Source organism: Aquila chrysaetos, chromosome 7, assembly GCF_900496995.4.
Source record: "Aquila chrysaetos chrysaetos chromosome 7, bAquChr1.4, whole genome shotgun sequence".
NCBI classification, from domain to species: domain Eukaryota; kingdom Metazoa; phylum Chordata; class Aves; order Accipitriformes; family Accipitridae; genus Aquila; species Aquila chrysaetos.
In genome coordinates this window covers 19,648,254-19,671,382 of record NC_044010.1, presented here as the reverse complement: position 1 = coordinate 19,671,382, position 23,129 = coordinate 19,648,254, and the positions used below count along the sequence as shown (strand labels likewise).

The 23,129-nt window shown below is 37.3% G+C and overlaps 1 protein-coding gene across 4 annotated transcripts in view; it reads right to left on the bottom strand.

Annotated features, from left to right (window-relative positions):
* GBE1 (1,4-alpha-glucan branching enzyme 1) overlaps positions 1 to 23,129 on the bottom strand; it is a 175,821-nt gene that overhangs the window by 52,032 nt on the left and 100,660 nt on the right. For all 4 annotated transcript variants that reach the window (XR_003924175.2, XM_030019620.2, XM_030019621.2 and 1 more), the window contains exons 8-12: positions 22,070 to 22,185; positions 21,701 to 21,828; positions 18,230 to 18,328; positions 15,271 to 15,381; positions 12,142 to 12,313 (exon numbers count right to left, since the gene is read on the bottom strand). Coding sequence is in view for 3 of the 4 variants with exons in the window: in XM_030019620.2 (XP_029875480.1) it covers positions 12,142 to 12,313; positions 15,271 to 15,381; positions 18,230 to 18,328; positions 21,701 to 21,828; positions 22,070 to 22,185 (626 nt within the window). In the remaining variant the exon portion in view is untranslated. The remainder of the gene's footprint in view (positions 1 to 12,141; positions 12,314 to 15,270; positions 15,382 to 18,229; positions 18,329 to 21,700; positions 21,829 to 22,069; positions 22,186 to 23,129) is intronic.

The following is a 23,129-nucleotide window of genomic DNA, read 5'->3' as shown; positions in this document are numbered from 1 at the left end:
GAGTTAATGGAGCCTGCAGCTCCACTCCAATACTAACCTGATTGCATGCCTCCTCCACCCCCACATTCTCCTGGTCTGCCTTCTATCTTTCACGCGCTTCCTCCCTCCAACACCAATACATAGCTACCTCTCTCTGACTGCTACTATATAAAAGCATTTTTCCATTAAATCTCTTGACATATGGAAGCACACCAAATGGGTTAGAGCGCTTTCAGAATTTCTTTTTGTAAACCTCAACAAGGTTATAATAAATTACAACAGAAATACGCTCCAAATCAAAGCATGTAGTCTATGCTTCCAGTGATAAATTCTAGTGACATTTGAAGCCTGCAGTTTGAAATTTCAAACTGAAGATCTCAAAAGACATCAGAGAAAGACGGGTCAACATTTATAAAGGATGTTTTAATATGCTTTACTCTGCAGAATTTATCACTTCTTATGAAAATTTGCAGAGAAAATACCTTTCCCCTTGAAGACCAATGCAAATTCAACCACAGTGTTGTTTAAATTCATATTCTAGTAAACTGAGTGAGCATCAGATTGATGGCCTCAGAAAATTAAGACAACAAGCAGATTTTAAGCTAATAAATAGGGCTTGTGAAAATAAGTTCTTAAACTCATAAAGACATACTTTTTAATTCTAATGTCACCACATAAAGCGTTACCTCAGTTTAAATTACATTGATTTGGGGAATTAATGACACTACTGAGATGAACTCATTTCAAATTACCACAACAGCACACATTAAAATCCAAATTGGAATGTATGCCTAAGGATCTATTATTCAGACTTTACTAATACAAAATGTTACCTGCTCAATCATGTCTCAAAATAACAATTCCTTACTGCATAACATGTGGGGTTTAATTCTATTTGGCTCTGCATTGCCCAAAAATAGTCTGAAAAAGAACAACGCATCGCTAAAGGTAGGGTTGCTGATTAACAAATTCTTACACGTGCTCTTACACCAGCTTACTACAGTTTTGTGTTGCTAAATTACTTGATTGGGACATAAAGGAAAATGTGGTTTGTATCACCTCTCTCTCTCTCTCTAAAAGCCAGCCTATAAAGTATAATCAGGAAGAAATTTTTTACTCTTTGGTAGATGGTTTTGGACAAAATAGATCCATTTTTCTCTTGGCCATGCAGTTGCTGAGCCATTTCCAGATTACAGAGTACAGACAGGCTGCAAAAAGTAGAAGTAAAAGACAGCTGGGTGTGGTGAGAGGCCGCTGTAGCTTCTTTTCAGGATTAGGGGTTTCAGAAATAAGTAACTTAAAATGAGTACTGATAAATTATCAGCATCAAAACTGTACGAAGTACAGTGAGCAGTAGGGAGAGAAAAGACAAAAGCTTTACCATAAACAACATATTTACCACTGTTTGAATGAGGCATGCTTAACCTTTTTCCCTCCTCTTACACACAAAGTTCTTCAAGTGATGGCCTTGCACAGATTTAATTGTTAACAGGTAGACCATTTCTGTAGACATCTGGCATCCAGGAAATGAGTGGCCTCCTACACTAAGCATGTCAGTAGCAATGTTGATAAACTAGGAAATAAACATTACTTCTCTGCTTTGTGACAAAGCAGAAGCTATGTTCTATGTGAAAACTACATGTTATTACCTGAATTTATTGAAGAAGGTACAACAGAGGGGAAAAAAAACCCAACCCACCAAACAAGCCTACTCCTTCTCAAAAAGGCAAATTAATTATTTTTTGTAATCCAAATGGAGACCTGGATGTTGGATTCCAGTCTCATCTACAGATCAACTTAATATTTACATGAAGACTACAAGCGGCTACAAGCTCTTCAGAAGGGATAGGCAAGGTAGAAGAGGTGGTGGCGTGGCTCTCTATGTTAGGGAATGTTTTGACTACATGATTCTGATAACAAGGTGGAGTGCTTATGGGTGAGGATGAGAGGGAAAGCCAATAAGACAGATATTGTGCTGGGAGTCTGTTATAGACCACCCGACCAGGTTGAATAGACGGATGAATTGTTCTACAAGCGGCTGGCAGTAGTCTCAGAATCATGTGCCTTTGTTCTCGTGGGGGACTTCAACTTTCCAGACATCTGCTGGAAATACAACACAGCCGTGGGTAAACAATCTACAAGGTTCCTGGAGTGTGTGGAAGATAACTTCTTGACACAGCTGGTGGGTGAGCCAACCAGGGGAGGAGCCTTGCTAGATCTATTGTTTACAAACAGGGAAGGATTGGTGGGAGGTCTGATGGTCGGAGGCCGTCTTGGGCTTAGCGACCATGAAATGATAGAATTCTCAATTCTTGGTGAGGCAAGGAAGGTGGTCAGCAAAACCACCACTATGGACTTCCGGAAGGCTAACTTTGGCCTCTTCAAGGCACTGGTTGAGAGAGTCCCTTGGGAGACGGTCCTGAAGGGCAAAGGGGTCCAGGAGGGATGGACATTCTTTAAGAAGAAAATCTTAATGGCTCAGGACCAGGCTATTCCCATGTGCTGCAAGTCGAACCGCCGAGGAAAACGACCAGCCTGGCTGAATGGGGAGCTTTTGCTAGGACTCAAGAAAAAAAGGAGAGTTTATCATCTCTGGAGGAAAGGGCGGGCAACTTGGGAGGAGTACAGGGATCTTGTTAGATCATACAGAGAGAAAAATAGAAAGGCAAAAGCTCAGCTGGAACTAAATCTGGCCACTATTGTAAGGGACAACAAAAAATGTTTTTACAAATATGTTAACAGTAAAAAGAATCCCAGGGAGAATATCTTTCCTTTAACGGATACAGAAGGGAACGTAGCAACCAGTGATGAGGAAAAGGCCGAGGTACTTAATGCCTTCTTTGCCTCAGTCTTTAATAGTGAGTCCAGTTATCCTCAGGGTACTCCACCCCTTGAGCTGGAAGGCGAGGATGAAGAGCAGATCATACCCCCCTTAATCCAGGAGGAAATAGTTAGGGACCTACTACGCCATCTGGACACTCACAAATCTATGGGACCTGATGGGATCCATCCAAGAGTACTGAGGGAACCGGCAGAGGTCCTTGCCAAGCCACTCGCTATCATCTATCAGCGGTCCTGGTCAACAGGGGAGGTCCCAGAGGACTGGAGGCTTGCCAGTGTGACGCCCGTTTATAAGAAGGGTCGGAGGGAGGATCTGGGGAACTACAGGCCTGTCAGCCTGACCTCGGTACCGGGGAAGATTATGGAACAGTTCATCTTGAGAGCGCTCACATGGCAAGTCCAGGATAAGAAGGGGATCAGGCCCAGTCAGCATGGGTTTACGAAAGGCAGGTCCTGCTTGACCAACCTGATCTCCTTCTATGACCGGGTGACCCGCCTAGTGGATGAGGGAAAGGCTGTGGATGTTATCTGCCTTGACTTCAGCAAGGCCTTTGACACTGTCTCTCATGGCATACTCCTTGAGAAGCTGGCGTCTCATGGCTTGGATAAGCGTACTCTTCACTGGGTGAAAAACTGGCTGGCTGGACGAGCCCAGAGGGTTGTGGTGAATGGGGTGAAATCCAGTTGGCGGCGGGTCAGAAGTGGTGTTCCCCAGGGCTCGGTGTTGGGACTGGTTCTGTTTAATATCTTTATCGATGATTTGGATGAGGGGATTGAGTGCACCCTCAGCAAGTTTGCAGACAACACCAAGTCGGGAGGCAGGGTCGATCTGCTTGAGGGTAGGGAGGCTCTACAAAGAGATCTGAACAGGCTGGATCGATGGGCTGAGGCCAATCGTATGAAGTTCAATAAGGCCAAGTGCCGGGTCCTGCACTTCGGTCACAGCAACCCCATGCAGCGCTACAGGCTTGGGGAAGAGTGGCTGGAAAGCTGCCCAGCAGAGAAAGACCTGGGGGTGCTGATTGACAGCCGGCTGAATATGAGCCAGCAGTGTGCCCAGGTGGCCAAGAAGGCCAATGGCATCCTGGCCTGCATCAGAAATAGTGTGGCCAGCAGGAGCAGGGAGGTGGTTGTTCCCCTGTACTCGGCACTGGTGAGGCCGCACCTCGAGTACTGTGTTCAGTTTTGGGCCCCTCACTACAAGAAAGACATTGAGGTGCTGGAGCGTGTTCAGAGAAGGGCAACCAAGTTGGTGAGGGGCCTGGAGCACACGTCTTATGAGGAGCGGCTGAGGGAACTGGGGCTGTTTAAGTCTAGAAAAGAGGAGGCTGAGGGGAGACCTTATAGCTCTCTACAACTACCTGAAAGGGGGTTGTAGTGAGGTGGGTGTTGGTCTCTTCTGTCAGGTGGCTGGAGATAGGACAAGAGGAAATGGCCTTAAGTTGAGGCAAGGGAAATTTAGGTTAGATATTAGGAAAAATTTTTTTACTGTGAGGGTTGTCAAACATTGGAATAGGCTGCCCAGGGTTGAGTCACCATCCTTGGAGGTATTCAAAAACCGAGTGGACGGGGTACTTCAGGACATGGTTTAGTGGGCATGGTTGATGGTTGGACTCGATGATCTTGAAGGTCTTTTCCAACCTAAATGATTCTATGATTCTATGATTCTAATATTTACATGAGAATCCAAAAATACTCTTGTCTTCCTTTCAGTTTTGCACCGTGTCTTCCAAGCAAGGACCCAGACTGTTAGAAGCAGAAGTCTATAGGTTAGCTATAAGAAGTATAGTCAACATATCTTTCTGAATACATGCGGTGATGGACCAAACCTTCACATCACCATAAGAAAAACACATACATATCTCCAAGAGTGCTCTGCACTCAGAAGAGGGAACCAGCTAGATAATTTTTTTTCTCTTAAAAAGGAGTTACGAACATAATCATCACACGAAGACACTTTTACATGCCATACAATGTCAAGGCTCTTCTAAAGCCCTAATGGTTAACAAAGAGTTCATAGGATGAACCAAGCTTTTAAAAATTTTTAGAGTAACTACAGTACGTAACATCTTAAAGCACCTGAAAACTATAGAAACAGAAAACATTCAAAGAGTTTTGTTTGGATCCAAGTTAACTGCAGCATAGAAAGTGTAAGATGACTACACTTAATTGCTTACACACTTAATGAATCATTGAGCAAAGAAACCTTTTTATATACATATGCATACATACATATAAAACCCAATTTTTAATATAGTATCAAATTTACAAAAATTATCACACTTCCATACTAACAGGCAAGAATATTTTGTCCTCTACAGAAATCTTAATTTTTGACCACATCTCACAACTAATCAAAACAGTTCCTTATGTACGAGTATGTGCATTTATATGCACAACTCTCAATAAATTTGAGATACATTTTTAAGACAGAGCTGCTACTACAGTGCATACATTCTGAATTAAAAAAAGCAAAAAAGCCTGAAAGTGAGGTAAACCTATTGATTTTAAATTTATTTGAATTCAAGGTGAAGAAACTGAAAACAAAATATAATGTAGTCAGAATACTGTAGTCTTTAGATTTATCTGTAACTAGAGAGTATTTTCTTTTTTTCATAAAAGACAGCTAAGTAAAACTAATCAATGCCATCTGTATATAATTATAGTTTACTGAAAAGAGTTTCCAAACTTTGTAACTATGGAGAAAAACAAACAAATAAACAAATAATTATGAAAGGACAGAACAACAGCCATGCCCTGTAGAGTTAGAAATCCAGAAGATGTGATAAAAGCTTTTCATAACAATATGATTGTCATAATTTCTGTAATAAATTATGATTCTGAATGCTTGAAAAGAGAAATGCCTCCAAAAACCTGTGCTGAAAGTGTAGTTATAATATATAGTGTCAAGTTATTATATAGAGAGGCCTATTAGCATGACTGTTCTTCAAAACAACAATAAAGCAAAAATGAAGGCTGTCATACAAACAGAAATGGAACTCTTGTTTCTAATACAGTATCAATATATTTGTTTTACAACTTCATTTATTATTCTTTAAGAAGCCCTAACATCATACAAACTATTATATCAGTAGACCAGGTTGTAGGCACTCACACATGGTGACGGAAAAGATGTTATGAGTCTGAACTGTGAGCTGTACAATTCATACAAGATGCAAGGCAAGAGATGGACTCTTTAAGAAAAAAGCTCGAGACATTAGCAGAAGTCTCAGTAACACTATCACCATGGTTAAATGACGGTACTAAGCATAATAAATAAAAAAATCTGTAGCCTCCAAAATAACTTAACTCAGGTTTAAAAATCAAATCTCTTTGTATCAGTAACAGAGAAAAACAACTAGAAAACTACCCATCCTTCAAAAAAACCCACCTTGTAACTGAAACAAATGTCAGAATGGCTTGATTTACTGCAAATATACTCCACTAATACTGGAATATCTGATACCCTGCAGACTTAAGACTTAAAAACAAACTAAGGAAACCTCAGCATTACTCTGAAAGAAAAAAGGAGCACCATACACAACAGCTACCTCAGTTCAGAGGATTTTCGCTCCTACTCTGGAAAATCCTACTCGGATTTCAATCCATGAACATGATTGCAGCAACTGTTGATTCTTGTGCAGTTCTAAGGATGCTGCTGACTGTGAAGGCTTCTGTTTGAAGGTTCCTGACTCGACAAGCCATAGCATGGACACCAACGCACCACCACATGTATAGACTGCTGCTAGTAACTGTTTTATTTATGTATTCAAATTACATACTTGCAGATATGGAGATTCCTTCCCTACCTTCTCAAGGAGGAAGTAGAATCAACTCCCACAACGGTTTTCTAGTATTTGGACATACTTAATTTGTGAAGAGGAGGTGGGACAGAGGGAAAATCAGTTGGGGGGGGGGGTTAGTTTTGAATTATGAGACAGTCTCTCTTTAATTGCTTTTCTCCCAGTCACTCTACTGTGTTTTGAGCAAGTGTAGAAATGAAGTTTGTTTCAATCAACTCTAAATGAACAGCAAATACTAACAGTTTACACCTCTAGACCTTCCAGAAGAGACTCTCAAAGCAATTAGTAAAGCCTCATCTATGCATCTGGATTCTTCCCCCTGCCACTGCCCACCGCAAGTTCTGAGTGGGGTCATACAGGGTACTATGGAACAAAGTTGTAGGTGGTCTATCACTACAGGACAAGAAGTCTATGCCAAACTGTAAGTAAGGTTTCACATTACACCCTTCTTGTTTTCTACCTTAAAATGAAGATAATTGTTTCTGTGACACTGCCATGAAATTAAAGCACGTGGTAGAACTGGCAGCACAGAAAGCACATTTGCCAGGTATACGAGGTAAGCATATTAAGAAGGATGACTTCAAACTACATATCCTAATCTGGAGTCTTTACCAACTGAGCACTTCAAGGTTGTTTATCAAAAGGAGTTGACTGAAGGGAACTAGTATAAAGTTCTCCTTGGCTCTTGCATGGCCATTTCTTAGATCATGGTCTAGAAAGTCACACTGTAACCAGTGCACAGGAGTAATATGTGTAAGAAAGTGTACAGAAAAAGAAAAAGTGATTTGCTTGCAACATGTGTAAGAAAACAAAACCCCTTAGGTTTAAGCTAAATATGCTTGTTCCTGATAAAATTTCTTTTTATCTAGAATAAATAGAAAAAGAAGTATTTCAGATTCTGTTTTAAGTAATATTCTCATTTATATTGTAAGTTATGTTGTATCATTTTTATTTCAAATCTTTATTTAATATTCTTAAAGTAAATCGTACACACATTTCCCACCCTGATATTGGTGCTACTATACAGTTTTTGCACCATTCCTTTTCTTGTTTGTCAACATATTTTCACAAGCCTTCTGTTCACGAAATCCTGCAGTTTAAAAAAAAAAAAAAAAATTAAGTTTCTTTCTCCAAAATACTCAAAGGAATAGGTGATGCATAGCATTTTATTTTATTTTTAAGGCCAAAGAGAGAACAAGGTCTCATCATACCAAACCATTAGAGAAGAAACTGTTTCAGCACATCAAAAAAGCCCTAAGTGTAGAGAAAATAGATAAACTACTGTGTAAATGACCTAACAGGGAAGCTTTACAGATGGATTTGATATTAGTGAAACAGAGGTAAGTGTCAACCCAAACATTAACACCATCAGTCAATGCTCATGATTGCAAAAAATGTTTTAGTTACTGCAAATCATTTTCTAGCTTATATATATATAAAATATATATATATATATATATATATATAAAAATATATATAAAAGTTGTTTTTCAGGGAGAGAGACTTGGTCTCTGGAGTTCTAATTAAGAGTTGTTTTACTATAGAAAAGTAATGAAAAATAGCGCTAGAAGTTCATGTAGGAACTAATCTCCATTTAAATCAATAGATTTGAGTTTAAGCCAATTTAAAATGAAGAAGGAAGCAAGAAAATGATTGTTAGCAAGCTGAAAAGCACGACCCTACAGTGGCATAAAACAGTAGATATTTGTGCTATAAAGGATTCCAAGGACATAAAATGCTATTTAAGGGCCCTTGGGCTGCATCTTATGTCTATTCTAGGACAGAAAGCAGCTACCCTTGTTTGTCTAAATCTAGACAGACAAACAGATGTATCTTGCAAGGTAAGGAGGGAACACGGAAACAAGTTCACTGAAGAACTGACAGAAACCCCGTGGGACTGGGAAAGAGCTACACAAGTGCAGGGCACAGGCAATGAGCAAGAGAAAAAAAAAAAAAATTAAGGGGAAGAAACAATTACAGTTGTCTGCAGCTTTTCTTCAGGGAAAGGATGGAAAATGAAGCCAAAGGAAAATGAAACAATCTACAGACAGAACAGTTTTGTAGTGGTAAGTTCAACTATTATTTTCAGGAAGTATGTGATCGTCTTTAAACTGTAGTTCAACATTGTCCAGTGGGTAACAACAGCAGTTGCTTTATTTTCAAGGTGAGATCAGAAGGTTTGTGTAGTATTCTAGAAGTCTTATAGCAACTTCTATTAGTCCTTATTTAGCAATTGAGGAAGTAGACTCAAATCTTAAGCCTTTTTGTTATTTTGTAGGGGATTAAATTGACAATAAAGAATTTTAGTCAGATACAGGGGTTTTATTTTGGATTTGTTTTCAAAACTTCATATTAGAGAGGGCAAAGATCTATGTCTCCAAGTATTTTTCCACATACATTTCTGGTTTTAATTAAGTTAATATTAGATGCATATTTATTTCAATATCACTATGACTACAAACCCCCCCCCTTGAGTACGAATAGAGACTTTTTTCTCTATCATTTCCAATAATAAAATTACTTCCACTATTTAATATAGGCACACACTGTGAATGCTTGGGGCTTTCTCTTTAAGTGTCATGTAAGTTCAGACAATCACATGTGTACTATGTCAACATCTTCATTGAAGCTTAGCTGCGGCAGAGGAAACCCTTAAAGAAGCATCAACTGTGCCTCTACTAAAGCATTGTGCAGAAGAACTTGTAATTTTCGTGATTTCCTAAAGTTGTATGACATCTTCTGACCACTACTGGCCAGTCTCAGTATTAAAATCTCTTGTCTTAAAACAGGAGTTGGGTTGAACAAACTACAGCTGCATTAGGATTGTTACTCCCTACCTGCTTTGAAAGCAGAGGATTTGGACATAGTGCAAGTTTCAAAGCAATTGCTACTTTTTTTACTATTAAACAAACTGGCTTTCCAGAGTGTTCATTCACTACAGCAGGACGTTTATCATTGTCGTGCTCATTTTCAGCCAAGCATATGGAGTTTTTCACTTTCTAGGTTAAGTCTTCCATGCCAGATGGGCACATGAAGCCCCAGAGATTACTTGCAAAGCTGCACAGAAAACCTAAACACAGACCAGAAGAAAGAATGCTCCCAATGGTTTGTGTTACAAGTGAACCAATTTACTGAAATGACAAAACTTTCCTATTCACATTTAAGTTTGCATACATCACTGATTGCCTATACTGGGATATAAGCAATTGAGAAGGAAAATAAAAGCATTCAGTGAAAATTAAACATCAAGAAACATGAAAAATAATAACAACTTCATGGATTTTTGCAGTGGTTTCTTACAGATGCCTGCAAGAAGGACAGAGAACCATCCAGAATGAAAAGTGAGAAACATGGGAGAAAGCCACAATCAGTGTTTGGAGCTCAATGGGGTATGACTTCTCTCGACAAGAATCTCCTTGCACGTATGGAGTACAAATGATACTCCAACATAGGTGTAATTAAATATTATTTAAGATCTTTAAAGAGAAGTTCCAGTATACATTTGAGAAAACAGATTTCCACTCCTGATACAACATATTTTTAGAAGTTGTTTGTTTTTCCTTAAGGTGAGCAAAGCATTGAGAAAGCAGTATGTTGCTTTGGTGTCTTTGTTTTCAGAAAAAGAAGGTACAAGACATTTACGGAAGGACCTAGGGAAGCACAGAGGCATGTGGAGTGCTTTTCCAGATGTTGCGAAAGGAGATTTCCACTCCTCCCCCCACCCCACAGGAAGTTTTTCTTCCTCACTCTCGGCATTCACTCAAAACTGAAAGTTAAAGAATTAATTTGTCACTGTATTTGCTTAACTAGATAGCATGCTGCCATGTGCATTTTAAGTACACCAGATTGCAAGCATTCTGAATGTATATGTTTTCTCCTCCAACATTTATTACAATCTTTTCACCTTTTACATATAGCAAACTATAACATAGTTACTGAAACATTTGCAGTACTCAAGGATACACAATATTAATTGCTCAATCAACCTGCATTGACACACTGGATTTAACATGCCACATTGAATTACTGATCATTTTTCTAACCTTACCAACTCAATCTGGGCCAGAGACATCTGCAGTTTAGCTGGTGTATTTTTTAAACACCTGCTTCCTTAACTATTGTAGTATCACTAGTTTGAACAGAAACGCACACATCATACCTTGCACATTTTGATGTCTGAATACACACATAATAAATATTTATTTCATTAACTCTTCTTCACTCTTGGGAAAAATTTCTGCATTTTATTGAAAGCAATAGTTTTGCTAGTATACCATATACTGAATTGATTTGTTCTGTACTTAAGTTGCTTTAATTGTTTTTAAGAAAACCCACGAACATGGTCTTTTTCGAGTGTTCTTCTAATACCAAGGAGAAAAACATATATCAGTACAGACATGCTTAAATCAAATGCCACCATTGCCTTATTAATATTCTCCATTTTTTTAATTAGAAAAATGTATTTTTAAATATACTATCATGGAAGAAGAGCAATATACATCCAACAACCCCCTTTAACTTGATAATACAAAACATTTAACAATAGAAGTTGAATGCAGTATTAAGCTAAAACTTCTATAATTTTCAAGTGTTTTGTTGTCAGAAAACTGAGATGGTCATTTACAGCATGATTTCAACCTTTTTTTCCCCATGAGACAATCACAACTGCTATACAGAACTTGTCACACCACATTACAGAACTATGATTTTTACTATAAAGGATTATTTTGCAAAGAAATTAAGGAATGAATGAATATAATGAATATCATAAAGAGCATCAAGCATAAATAGCTTCAGCATTTTGTATAAAACTAAGAACAACATTCAACTGTTAAGATGACTACATGGAACTGTAACTTGCTGATTAAATGAGATTAACTATTGGAAGCAATGCAAAAGTTGTATTTTACAGCTTATGAAGAAAAAGAAAGTACTGCTAACCCTTACTATTTCCCTGCTTCGATAGCAGGATGTGCCTATCTCTGTGATTTGCCCTTGTCTCCCTCATTAAGCCCCTGCTCTTGACTAAGAAGCAATGAAACATAATTCAACTGATGCCAGATTACTTCCTGACAATAACTGAAATAAGCACAGAGCTATCTTTAGTAAATTCATTGTTACCCTAAAAAGTTTAGGAGAGTAGAAGAATAGAGATGAAAGACAACCCAGCTGTGTAAGGCAAGGTTCACCACCTGACAAACTTGCAGAACAGCAATTAAAATACTAGTCTGAGTTGTAAATCAGAGTAATGTGAACTAAAGCTTACCACATTTTTAAAAGTTATTTCTCTTACAATTAGAAACCACATTGATTCTATTTTCTTGTCTTATAATACATCTTACAGACAGAAAAACAATGCATATTACCTTTTGTACTAAACATTTATAAAAGCAGTTATGCTCCAAACTTCAGCATGGTGATAAATACTATGGATGTAAGATAATGTCAGACTGTTTTATTTCCCTGCCAAGCATTCTGTAGATGAGAAAATGAAAGACTTGTTCCTAAGGTTACTTACCCATGAAGTTCAGATAGCTCTCTCCTCCAAGAGCATGAGTAATGAGACGAATCATTTTATGAAGCTGTATTCCACGATCAATAACTGGAGTAAGAGGTGAGAGCACACTCATGTTTGTATACATCTCTGCATCCATCAGTCGAAACGCCAATGTCTTATCCCCAACAAGTGCCTTCAACAATTCAAAAAAAAAAAAAAAAAAGAAAAAAAAAGTAAAGAAAACCCTTGGGTATACTAGAAGCATTTCTAACACATTTTTTTAAAGCAGGCACTCTATCGTAAAGGGAGGACTCGGAAGACTGGCGAGGAGTCAAGGACACGGCTTGGTGTGCATGATCTGGTCTCTATTCACAAAGAAAACATCCTGCCACCGCCGATGATCATGAGGTCACAGTGACTCTAACCTTCCAATTACTACAACTTTGTATTGTGTTATGTGTAGTCACGTGGGTGTGATATATATAATCTGCTGCCAAAAAGAGAAAGTATGTAAATTGAAGCAGGAACGTCCTGGAGCTGAGCCTTGACTGGATGCCAGACCCAACCATTTGTTTTCCCCTTGCAACCCCTCCACGTGGTTACTGGGGCTCCTCACACTGATTGGAGTACGAGTATGTGATCAATAAACTAATAGCTGTCTAACCCCTGTAGTGGTCCTACATTTCACCTGATGGATTCAAACTGCTCAATTACTTCCAAGAACCTTTTTGCCTACAGATATCAAATATGAAATATTAGTGTCAACCCCATATGCCACAAGTGACCTACCATTTTGGAATTTTTATAGAAAACACAGAAAATAAGAAAGCAAACATCTCAGTTCCTGGGATGTACAAATAAAGGGCTATTAACAACACTCCTGATTTAAAGATGCAGACTGACTATGAAACATTCATTTATATGCAATCAAGAATGTGATTGGTTTTCTGTGATTTCACACAAGAGAAAAACAAACTAGTAATTATGTCTAAAAACAGTGACTGAATTACTAACTTGCTAGTGCTTACTGTTACTCGAGAAAGGCCACATAAATGCTATGTAACAAGGATTATTGTATTATATTAGCATGCAGGTAGTTGAAAACATTTTGGAGCTTTTGTATGCAAAATAGCTATTTTTTGTTCAATTAGCCCAATTCTCACTTTATATTCTAACATGAAAACTCACTAGATTCCAGAGGGACAGATGAGTTGTAAACAAGTCTAGCTGAAAAGCACCATCATCCTTTAGTTTTTCAACTAACAGTGTAACAGCATATATAGATGATTCCCTCAAGTAAAAAATTATCTTTAAAAAAAAATAATTCCTATGCAACGATGGCAAGACTGAAGACTGCAATGAACAACTCTTCTCTGGACTCAGAATGTGACATTTGTTAGTATTATTTAGTATCCCCTAATCTTTCCATTAGAAGAGAAGATAAATGTTCCCTCTTCATGTTTTCTATGCCAGCCATTTTTATAAACCATTATCCTTCCCCCTTCAGTGATCTCTTTTCTACCCTGAAGAATCTTAGTGTATTTAGTTTTCTTCTTGTGAAAACCAATCCACACCTGCTATTATTCTTACCAACTCTCTCACAGCATTTTTTCCAGTTATGCTGTATATCCTTTGATATACAGGACCAAATCTGCCTCCAACATTCACGGTGCACACAAACCATGAAAGACTACAGTGGCATACTGATTTTGCTCTTTGCTCTCCATTCCATTCATAATAATTCCAGTACTGTATTTGCTTTTTTGAAAGCTATTAGCATTGAGTTGCTGTTTTCACACAAGTCTTACAACCACGAGGCCCTGTTGAGTGGTAATAGTCAGCTTGTAGCCCATTACAACATATAAGAAACTAGAATTGTTTTCAGGCCTTCATGTGCATCACTTCAGGTATCTTCAGACTGAATTTTATCTACACTCCCATTTTGTTTTTCTATCTCACTTTTCACGTATCATCCTGGTGTACATCTGCAATAGTCTTTTTTTTTTTTTAAATTCAAAACAAATAGATCTTCTCAAGTATGAGATTCTAACCCAAAAATACATAGTGATATGGAAAACAACTCAATTGATAAAATCCAGCATGAAATAAAAGAACAGCAACCGTAATATTATATGTCATGCTTTAGGATGAAGAATCAGCTTTTACAAAAGCAAATAATCACAGAATAATATGCATTTCTAAGTAATACCTGAAGTTCTTTACCAGGATTAGGACTCTTCTCTCATGCCTTAAGTGAATACTGTGTAACAGTCTCTGAGATAAGAATGTAAATAGGTACACAAAATGAAGCAGATAAACTCAAAATTCTCTTTTTTAAAATAAAATATAGGCCTTGTTTTGGACACTTCTGTTGACTTTTATTATAGAAGGTATAGGAAATAGAGTATCAACCTCTATTATGTAGAGGAAAGTTGAAGGTAGGTTACTTAAAAAATAAAAGCGATTTTCTAACATTTTAGATACTCAACCAATGTGTTTTCTGATTCTTCAGATACAACCATTACAAAGATTGTGGGAGGTGTGTATTATCCAAACTCATCATTACTTTTTCATTTTTCTGTATACAGAACCATTACAATTGCTGTGTTTTGAACCAAACTGTTAAAGAATATTTCATTTAGATCTCAAAACAGGATGTTTGCAATACTTTCGGAGAGGAAGTATATTCTTGAAGGGAATACAACAGCTGCAAACACTGATTCAGTGAACAAATTTGCTAAATCGTGATATTGTTTATGCTTATCATAAACAGTGCTCCAGCTTACTTTATGGAAACCAGATTTTCAAAAGTATGGATTATATGCATTCATATGTCCTCCTATGTCCTATGACAGGCAGGCAAACCAAGAAGCTAGGACTCATTTCTTAAAAACAAACCTGAAAAATAACAACACCCACACACTCCAAGCAGGATTCCTTAATTAAAAAGAGGGATCAAAACAAAACAACAAAAAAAGCCCAGAAGAAAAACCCAACCAAGAACACCAAGCAGTAGTCCAGATCTACTTATCTCTGAAATTGTTGCCTATCATTCTCAACTCTGCCTCATTTTAAAAAAACAAAACCCACCAAACCTCTAAACCTCATCTTTTACTTGTTTAAATATAAACAAACAAACAGATAAAATACCTGGTCATGACTCTCTGCATATGCAATGTATTTTTCTTCATACCGTCTGTTTGTTAATGTATGCACAATATTGCCCATATTCCAGTCTTCATCTTTCAGCTCCTTAATTATCTGCAGAAATAAAGGAAAGATCATTGAAAAGTTATTGCTGTTTTAACTAACAGCAGATTACTACCTTTCTTCATTATCTTGGCACAGAAATTTCCAATGGATTGTGAACTGTATTACTTTAACTTCTCCTGTTCCCAAGTTTTGAAGTGATGAGTTTTCTCTGATAATCCAAAGAGATTTTTTCTTTTGAATTCCACTACAGAAATATAATAACTAGAACACTTTGTTTCTCCTGTACTTCCACATATAAGCATGGACAACAGGATTTGCCTTCTTTCATGTGAATCCTCTGATACAGCAGGCAATGTGATTGATAGGAGCTGCAAGAAAGCACTGTACCAAAACCTGGGAAGAAATATGTGGGCACACACCTACCTACACACAATATTGAAAGTCCTGTATTTCAAGCAACACTGGCATATGGCAGCTTCTAACTATAGCTTAACCACTGGGATGTGTGGTGGAGAATGGATCACTGGAAGATAGCACTGTGCTATTGCCATGAAGTACACAATAACATGAGAAGGTGCTTAGCACAGGGACTTGCACATTGCCCGATCTGTGAATTGCTGGTCAGTTCCAAACCACTTTCAATGCCAAAGCTTTGTAATACAAATAAAGCTTTACATTTTTTGCCATGCTAGCTCCTGGGTTTTAGCAATTTAAATTAAATCATGTCAATAGGAATTTTCTGCCTCATATGACACTATTTCCTCCCTCTTCTAAATCTAGTCCAATTTCAGTGTTAGTCTTTTTCTTTTTTTTATAGTACTTTATAGACCTCCATTGATCACTACAACTTAAATACATGTACGTAAATATATAGACATAAAAGTGATAAAAAGGCAGTAACACTAAATGGCTGATATGATGCTGTAAAATATAACATTCTGACCATAACTGGTCATGTGTTCCTAAACAGCCTTTTTTTTTGGGGGGGTGGGGGACTGGGGGGGGTTGACTCCATAAATTCTGGCTCTGAACACATTCAGGACCCTATGCAGCATCATGTTATGTACTACATCTATCTTTAATCTGAACTAGTATAGCCACTGTTATGACAAACAGCTTATCTTACTTTTACAGATCCCTCAGAATTAGTTCATGGAAACCTGAAGAACCTTCAGGTTTAAAACTGATTTTAGGAAGTTGCCTAGAAAACTTGCTATTAACAGGTACCTACTTAAAAGCTGGACAGAAATGACAGCAAGCAGTCTAGGACAGTTTGGTAACAGCTGATAGACTCTGTTTCTAAACTTTTCCCTTCTAATCACTTCAGCTTTATTTTTGCCTCAAGAAATGTTATGAACTACATGCATCACCTCTTTCTCTAACTCAAGGTCTTCTTCTGTGGTTGCTTATTTGCAGTTTCCTCAGCTAGAAGCTTCCTGCCTACATCACCCTATGATCTTGTACAATCAACATATTCCTATATAACTGGAGTCTGCTGGGAAACAGCCTAGACTATCATAGCTGAATTTACACCCAACACCCCATCAGCGTGCTAACCATCCACCTGCTGTCCCGTGTTAAGCACATGCTTAGGCTGCAAGATATTTTTTCCAGTTAAAGAACGGAACTTACTGCAGAATAGGTACATTTCTTCCCCGAGTATTGCAAATTAAAATAAGCAGACCATATCACAGATTGCTAAATCAGATTATCCATCTTTTGCCCTTGTAAAATTCTACAATCTGTTTTGTTTTCTTTGTAATATGAACTCAGCCACTCGCATTTTGCCCATCTAGGAAATTACTCATCTTTGCCCTTCCTAAAGTGTGGTAAGGAAGTTGAAGGTGTAAGGAAAAAAAAAAAGCCATCACAACGAGGTGTTTCTTGTTACTACAAAAATGAGCCCTCGATGCATTCCAGGATCTAAATTACACGCTCCAAAGTTTAATGATGCTGTCCTTGTTGGAAAAGCTGACAAGTTTGTCTTCTGAACAAAAAGAGGTTTGAAAACTGTTTTTCAATCGGCTCTCCACCTCCTAGTTACAAAAGTGAAAGATGCTGAAGATAAGTTAATTTGGTTTTATTTTAAGCTACTCACTATATTTATTGAAGCATTAATGGCCATATAAAACATTTATTGTTTTCCAGATCATGATGATAGCCTGAGGGATTTGGATGCAATCTTCTATCTAATTGAAAAACATTCTCTAAAACATCACTAGAAGCCTTTTGAGATTATTTAGTATTTTCTTCCTTTTCTTGTGATTCTCTGTATTAAGGAAAAAGGTGATTTAAATCCTTATCGTAGTCAGTATTTATCAGTATATTATTGTTCTTGAAGAGCATTTACAGATTTTTATATTTTTATTATTCTTTTTGTTACCCCACTGTAATAATTGCTGGTGTTTGTATAATTCACTTACATTTACTTTGGTTAAACTTTAAGCTCTATCTATGTTCAATGCCAATTACTATGCCCAATTTCAGGAGGGTTCATTGCATGTTTTCAGTGTGGAGGTTTTTTTATATTTATATGCATATGGTTAACTACTTATCTACCTGTTCACATTCAATATAGACTACCCATTCTACAGCTGTTGCAAGATATAGGTTAATGCAAACACAATGAGTCTGCGTGTATTGCACAAAGAAAACATATCAGCTGAATGGAAAGAATAGCCTCTGAACTTATCATGTAGGTTTCAGAAGATGAGTATCTGACAGCTCTCATTTCAGCCACTAATACCTGTACTCAAGCCTGTCAGAATTTCTTTTAATAGGACATTAACAGAAGAGAGAGTAAAATTTGTCAGTAGGATTCAGAAGTGGCTTTGTGTATGCACAGATAGAGAAACATCCCACTTTGAAAAGCAGAACATTTTTAAAAAGTTCTCACCTGTATCCACTTATCTGGAATAGCCATGGCTAGTCGATAATCAAAACCCCCTCCTCCCTCTGCAACAGGACGACAAAGAGCTGGCATTCCAGAAACATCCTTAAATAAAAAACCCCACAACATAATTTGCATAGCATTGCAATTATTAGTTCAGATTTTCTATTGAACGATAACTTCTATACAAATATTCTGTAAACTATAAACAGCTTCACAGATTGACCTGGAGAAAAAAATAAAAACATAAAAATCAGCGATTACTACACTCACATTTGCTGTTTGAATGCAAAAGTTCCAGGAAAAAGCATTATGACTTTTCTCATCAAATACTCTAGTACAAAATATTTTAATAGAGTAGATATTTGAGAGGGAAGAGACCTCAGTAGATGCAGAATTTGAAATAATTAGCTCTCTTGAGCTCCAAGTAATCAATAGAAAGTAGAAAGTAGTCAAGGAAAGACAAATTAAACCTTCATTTTGTTTATTGATATTTTGCATAAAGAATGGCATAAATATAAAAGGCTGAATATAAAGTACAGTAAGGAAGAAAAATACAATCTCTACTCTTTTCCTAAATGCACAAAAACAAAACTATTGATCCAGCTAGCCCTGGAAAGTGACATGCTCTTACTGCATAATTTTCCAGTTTCATATTGATGGAGACTGATCATTCTTAAATTCGTAATTCAAAGTTCTTAAAATATTTATTTCACCATTTCATTAGGCAGTTACGCCACATAGCATTCTTTTTCTAAAGTTAGCTTATCTGTATAGAAAATGCAAATCTCCAATAATTGCAAAATATCTATCAGTACTCAATTTTATTAACTTATGTCAGTGAGAAGCCATTCCACCACAGTCGTTATGGGTTAACATACACCTCTTGTGTCTACACAAGAGAATTTATGGAATTAAATTCTGACTAGAACCAGGGCTTAATTAGGAAGCTCATTCTGGTTTTCTGGATTCAATCCAGTTTTCAATCCAATTGCTGCATTAGACTAGTGAAAAAGATATTCGCACTTGAAGTTATATATACATACACATACCCTCCCCCCCCGCCCCCATACTGACGTAAGTGAGGAGACCAACCACATCATCATGAAGCTCATGGATGGCATCATGGAGGTAGAAGGCAGGGCTGCCATCCAGAGGGACCCTGACTGGCTGGAGGAATCCATCAACAGCAAGGTCAGCAAGTTCAGCAAGGGCACTTGTCAAATCCTGCCCCTGGGATGGACGAACCCCTGCATCCATACAGGCTGGGGACTGCCAGTCTGGGGAGCAGCTCAGCTGGGAAGGCCCTGGGGCTCTGGGCTGGCAGCAAGCTGAGCATGAGCCAGCAGCCTGCCCTGGCAGCAGAGATGGCCAGCAGCATCCTGGGCTGTACGAACAGCAAAGCCAGGAGACCAAAGGAGGGGACTATCCCCCTTTACTCAGCAGTCATTAGATCACACAGGAAACTGCATCCACATTCCACATGTTGTACATACCAAATAATGAAGCGGAAATTCTTTCCAAACTTTTAGATATTCTAAAAGGAAGTTCAATAGTTCTCCTACATCAGTCAGAAAGGATACAAACAGACTAATACTCTCCAAGTTATGCAGGACAAGATGACCTGAAACAAAAGCCCTTCCCTGTGATGCTATGATGCCTACCTGGACAAGGTCTGAGACTGAGATTTAAGAAGCTCCCATCTGCTTTAGTCACAGTTTTGAAAGCCAGATTTTGGCGAAGTAAAATGCCAAATTTAATATTATTTATATCTCTCTATACCCACAGATTTTACCAGAACACTGAAGAAAAATAAAATAAAATTCAACGATAGTTTGTGTAGTATATATTCCACCAGCTGTAAACAGCCAATGCCTAAGCATTTGTTCAGACCCTAGTTTGAAATGAGCTGCATTAAAAAAAAAAAAGACAGCAGTAGGTTTTTTTTTCCCGTTTGTTTTTATAAGACTTCAAGCATGATGTAATTTTACTTAACATTTTTTCTTCTCATTATACAAAACTTTAACCACAGCTTTATTTAGAAGGCCAAAATGAAAAATAAGCATATAGTCAGTAATACCAAAAAACTTAGTAATTTCTAAGACAGTGAATATACAGAATATTAAAAAGCTTTAAAAATTATCAGTTAAATAATTAAGGAATATATTATAATTAGTTATGGCTAGACAAAAACTTTTATGTGGCACTCATTCCATCATCATTGTAGGCAAGCAGACATTCTTCATTGCTTTTTATAATTTTCAATTATGTCAATAGTTTCTCCTTCTGAAATTTTCCTTTAACCATGCAGCACATTGATCAATTCCATATTTTGTGTAGTGACTCCCCCAGGCAGAAAATGATGTATTGAAACAGAAGCAGTTTTCAACTCAAGCAAGAGAAAAGGAAGACACATCTTATTAAAAAAGAACTCTTAAGCCTGGCAATACAAGCAGACTGTACTCAGAATTTCATTGGTAGGAATGCTTATAACCTAAGACTACACAGAAAATGAACAAACTTCACTTCAAATAAGCCTACAGCTCAATGAAACCACCTCAAGTTTACTAGTGACTGCTCACCAGATGCTGTTTCTGATAGCTTGTCATTAAGCTTTTAGCAGTGGTTTTCTGTAACATAAAACTCCACCATAAGTAAGAAATGAAGCTAAGCAGTATTTCATTTTCTGAAGGCAAGTAGGGAAATCTTAAGCAATACAGAAATATTTATTAGAAATCCATATAGTACCTAATGATATCAGATAGATGCAACCTTTTCTTTTTAATGAAAAGAATTATTTAAGCATAGTAACAGAAAAATCCTCAAGGTTTACATGATCTTCTCTTTTAAATAAAGAGAAAATATCAGTGAAAATGTACCTATTCATAGAACTTTAATGTTCTGTGTTTTTTACTGTTCGCAATTCCATGTGCCTACAATAATATTTTCCTGTCAAAAAAGTTTATTTGATCTCAGTCAAGTAATATAGTCTATTTACTCCCTCGGAAACCTGGAGAAACTTAATACTAAATTTAAATTAGCATACACATTCAACATTTGTAAATTTATTGCATTTATTTTGAGGGGGAATTGTCAATTATGCCAATATAATTCAAAATATGCAAAACCACACTAGGGCTGTTAATCTTTAGTACCATTAATCACTAGTGACAAATGGCAATCATGCAAAAGCAATAACCTAATAGAAACAAATCTCATTACAAGTTCGAGGAGATGAAGGGAAAAAAAAAGAAAACCCCGCATTAATTAAAGACCCATTATTGCAGAGAAAATTCCCGAAGTGCATATTCCAGTTGTTTTTCCCCACAAGGCAAAGTCTGTCCACTAATTAACGTTTCTCAGCTCATGTTACTCCTTGAGTGCCTGAAGTGTGACTTGATAATTAACAGGAAATTCACATCCCAAAGCAAACTAATCAATATTAATATCATTGAGGATGGCAAATTCTGATCTTACCTCCGCTATGGTTATGCATTCCGGATGCAAGAAATTAATCATGTGGTTGGCCAGCATTAGGTAACACAAAGCGTCTTCATCCACATGTAGGCCAAAATATTCGTTGTAATCTCCACTGAATCCTGTGCCTAGTAAAACAGGAAGTTTTAAATGCCACAGTCACTTTTTTAAAAAGACACAGACATTTTGCAATACGCAATTTTATAAAAACCAAATTTATTCATAATTTCAGATCTATCCATATAGCAGCACAACAAGATATTAGCAAATCTGGAACTTTTGGAGCATTCAGTGAACTTTACAGCACTATTTCCACAGCAACCGAGCTGCAACAGGACTGCTGAGATTAGAGTTGATTAAATTACTCACCAATCCCATGATGGTGATACAGCATAGATGTGACACCATCAAATCGGAATCCATCAAAGCGATAGTCTTCAATCCACATTCTCAAATTAGACAGAAGGAACCTCAAAACTTCCCAGCTGAAATAACATTAATGTATTTTGTAAGCTTTAGAAACCTTGGGATCAACTAGAGTTCCTTATACCATGTTCCCCACTTGCATATACAGTACTTGTACTGAGCATTTTACCATTTTAATGGCATCTTCCCCATATTTCATTAGCGTTTTCCTAAAAAGTTTGTCTGTCTTAAACTTTGTCTTTTACTGCACGTAATTTTAAGATTGCAGATAGGGGTTTAGGAAAAATTGTTAACCATCTATATAGACACCTAATAGGTTAGTGTTTGAACACATGTACTACATTTTAGTACTCATACATGACACTGTACTTTTCCTTTGCCTCTCTAAAGATGGTTATACTCGACGGAAAAAGATCTTACAGAAATGGAAAGAAAATTATAATAGATAACATTTCATTCCCAAGATTTTATGGATTTACAGCAATTTCTAGGCATAATAAAATTTGAAAAGCTGTTGTCACCCACCCCCCTCCCCGATTAGTTACAAATCACATGTCAACAGTAGATTACCAAATCACCTACTGTGTTGCAAATTTACATGTTTAAAGAGTAAACCAACTTATGGAAGTTGAGGAGATTTTTTTTTTGAAATTCAGAACAGGAATGGGGTATCACACACACACAAAGAAAGCATGGACATGAAATAAAAAATATAAGAGGTTCCAAAGCAAGTAAGCACGTGGAGGCATTTGTGAACTAAATTCATATCAAAGAACAAAATAGTTTCATGAACAGTTTTCCTACTATTCATTACCTCCTCTCCCAGGACACTGGTCTCAGTAGCTTCAAAAGACCCATATCTTGTTTCCACTGTTGACCCTCTGTACCACTACACTCTCTGCCACCCTCAGCATGGGCTGCCTCAGGTGCATCTTCTGCAAGCTATGGCTCCAAAGAGCCCACCCATCTCAATCAGCCAACCATGTGAGGTAGTGAAACTTTT